Genomic DNA, 2,789 nt, shown 5'->3' with positions numbered 1-2,789 from the left:
ATTACACTAAACCTTTTCTTGTCAGAACTGATGCGAGCAGGACTGGCATAGGTGCCGTCCTGATGCAAGAGGACTCTAATGGGTGTCTCCACCCTGTGGTGTATTTGAGCCGCAAACTACTCCCTAGGGAGCAGAAGTATAGTGTCATAGAGCAAGAAGCATTGGGGGTAGTATGGGGGCTAAATAAGTTAAAAACGTATCTCAGGGGAACGCATTTCTACCTGGAGACAGATCACAGCCCAATAACATTCATTCACAGAATGAAAGAGACAAACTCCAGAATCCTGAGGTGGGCATTGTCACTACAAGATCTGTCCTTTGAAATCATGCACATCCGAGGAAGAGATAACATCTTGGCAGACTCTCTTTCAAGGTGCCATACTGAATTCTGAGAAGCTGGCGAATATTGTTATGAAAATTGGTCTTGCTTTGAGTTTTGTAACTAGTTATTTTATTAAATTGTATAATACTTGAGATATAATTGTGCAAGTGTATACATCTTAGGAAATGCTGTTATTTTAAGTTATATAAAGATTATGATATTACTATTTTAAATAGCAGAAAAGCAAATGACTGACTCACTTGCCTTCTGCGTGGGGGGGGGTGTATGGAAGCAGCATATGCTTCTCTTTTCACTTTTAGATGGTTAATTTGAAATAGACACTCTAAGTGGTTTCAGCTCCAGCCCCGTGAACTGTTAGCAGAAGACCTCGGAGTTTTTGCCTTTTTCTTTAAGAACTCCACAGCTGCAAATAATAATTAGCTACTTGGCCTTGAGTAGGGGGGGCAGACAGTTTAATATCCAATGTTTTTCTGCAGAGACCTTACCTTACTTTCCAGGCTACAGGGGCCAGGGAGCAGGAAACTCTGTGAATGTCTGTGCGTTTGATACTCACTGCTAGGGTGCAGTGAGTAGTAACTTTTCTTTTGTAATCATCTTCAATAAATTCTGTTGAGATCTTTCAAGACTTGAACTGTGGAACAGCGTTGTTAATGGGTGCCTCCCTCCCTTTTCCCAGAGGCGAACCGGAGACTGAAGAGGTGAGCTTTTAAGCGTAAAGTACTTGGAATGTTGATAGAGAGAAACAGGTTGCTCTTTGCCAGCTTGAGACCTTGAGCCCTACCAGGCTGTGGCAGAAGAACCGAGAGTGTAGTTCCCGGTTCACACAAGGGGTTCTATCAGGAAATATGTTTATTCTCCCTCTGCATAGAAGGTTCCCGGACTCTGGGTTTTTAAGGCATCATGGCCGTCAATTTGCAGGCCACAGCTTCCTGTGGAAAGTTTTTTGCAGCTGCTCATAAAATCCACAAAGATATTCTATGCAGCGCACCAAATGTATAACAATATTCATTTCAATCTGTAATTATCTATTTTAAATCATTTTATATAGCTCATCTATTTATTTATTGGTTTATTATTGATTTGCGGGGCTGCGGTGGCTCAGTGGTTAAGACGCTGAACTGCAGATGGGAAGGTCGGTAGTTCAGCAGTTCGAGACCCGAGTGCTGCATGATGGAGGAGGAGGAGGAGGAGGAGATTGGATTTATACCCCGCCCTTCACTTGGAGTCTCAGAGCGGCTTACAAACTCCTTTCCCTTCCCCTCCCTGCAACATGCACCCTGTGAGGTGGGTGGGGCTGAGAGAACTCTGACAGAAACTGCTCTTTTTCAAGGACAGCTGTGTCAGAGCTTGTGACTGACCCAAGGTCACATCAGCAGGTGCAAGTGGAGGAGTTGAAAATCAAACCCGGTTCTCCCAGATTAGAGTCCGTGCACTTAACCACTACACCAAACTGAGCTCCCGTCTCTGGCCCCAGCTCCTGCCAGCCTAGCAGTTCGAAAGCAAGAAATTGCAAGTAGATAAATAGGTACCGCTTCAGTGGGAAGGTAACAGCTTTCTGTGTGCCTCGGCATCTAGTCATGCCGGCCACATGACCACGGAAATGTCTTCGGGCAGCGCTGGCTCTTTGGCTTGGAAACGGAGATGAGCACTGCATCCCTAGAGTCAGATTCAACTGGCTTTCGAGCAAGGGAAACCTTTACCTTATTATTGATTAATTTATAATTTTGACACACTGTGTATTGTGTATTGAGGTCTGTGCCAGTCGTTGACCGTATCGATGCACTAACTAACTGAACTTTCTTCTTGGAGCAGGAAAGCGACCGACTGGGGAAAGCTTTAAATTTTTGTTGTGCTTTCAGAAACCTGTAATTTTTGTTCTGATGGAATATGCAAATACACCCGTAACCCAAGAGTGATTCATAAAGCTGCCCACCTACCTTACAGATCCAGCCCTACGAGAAGATCAAGGCGAGAGGACTGCCCGACAGCATCGCCTCGGTTTTAAACAAGCTGGTCGTAGTGAAACTGAATGGCGGCCTGGGCACCAGCATGGGGTGCAAAGGCCCCAAAAGCCTTATCGGGGTGCGGAATGAAAACACCTTCCTGGATCTCACGGTTCAGCAGATCGAGTCGATGTAACCCGCTTGGGCCCCTCTCTCTGCCAAAGATGTCTATAGGGCCTGTACATTCTGCAGAAATAGAATAAAATGCCAGCGGAGAAGTGCTTCCTACCGAAGGCACCCACCCAAAGGCGCAAAGAGTAACGTAAGTTCGTGGCTACAAGAAGGAAATAAATATGTTTTTTTATTTAAAAGCTTTATTCCCTCTCCTAAAAAGGAGAGATATTTCGCTTAATTAGAAAGGGGGAGGGTATATAGTGGGATCAAGAGAAAGCTGAGTGATGTTTTAACTAGTAAATTAATCTGTTAGTAATATAAATCTTTTC

The 2,789-nt window shown here is 44.5% G+C and overlaps 1 protein-coding gene across 1 annotated transcript in view; it reads left to right on the top strand.

The window, feature by feature from the left end:
• The window catches only part of UGP2 (UDP-glucose pyrophosphorylase 2), a 58,823-nt gene that overhangs the window by 34,868 nt on the left and 21,166 nt on the right, over positions 1 to 2,789 (top strand). Inside the window, exon 4 of the mRNA XM_015429247.1 lies at positions 2,288 to 2,473. Coding sequence (XP_015284733.1) covers positions 2,288 to 2,473 — 186 coding nt within the window. The remainder of the gene's footprint in view (positions 1 to 2,287; positions 2,474 to 2,789) is intronic.

Source organism: Gekko japonicus, unplaced genomic scaffold, assembly GCF_001447785.1.
Source record: "Gekko japonicus isolate JY-2015 unplaced genomic scaffold, Gekko_japonicus_V1.1 scaffold3491, whole genome shotgun sequence".
Classification (NCBI taxonomy): domain Eukaryota; kingdom Metazoa; phylum Chordata; class Lepidosauria; order Squamata; family Gekkonidae; genus Gekko; species Gekko japonicus.
Note: the sequence above shows the minus strand (reverse complement) of the source record. Positions and strands in the feature narration are given on the sequence as shown.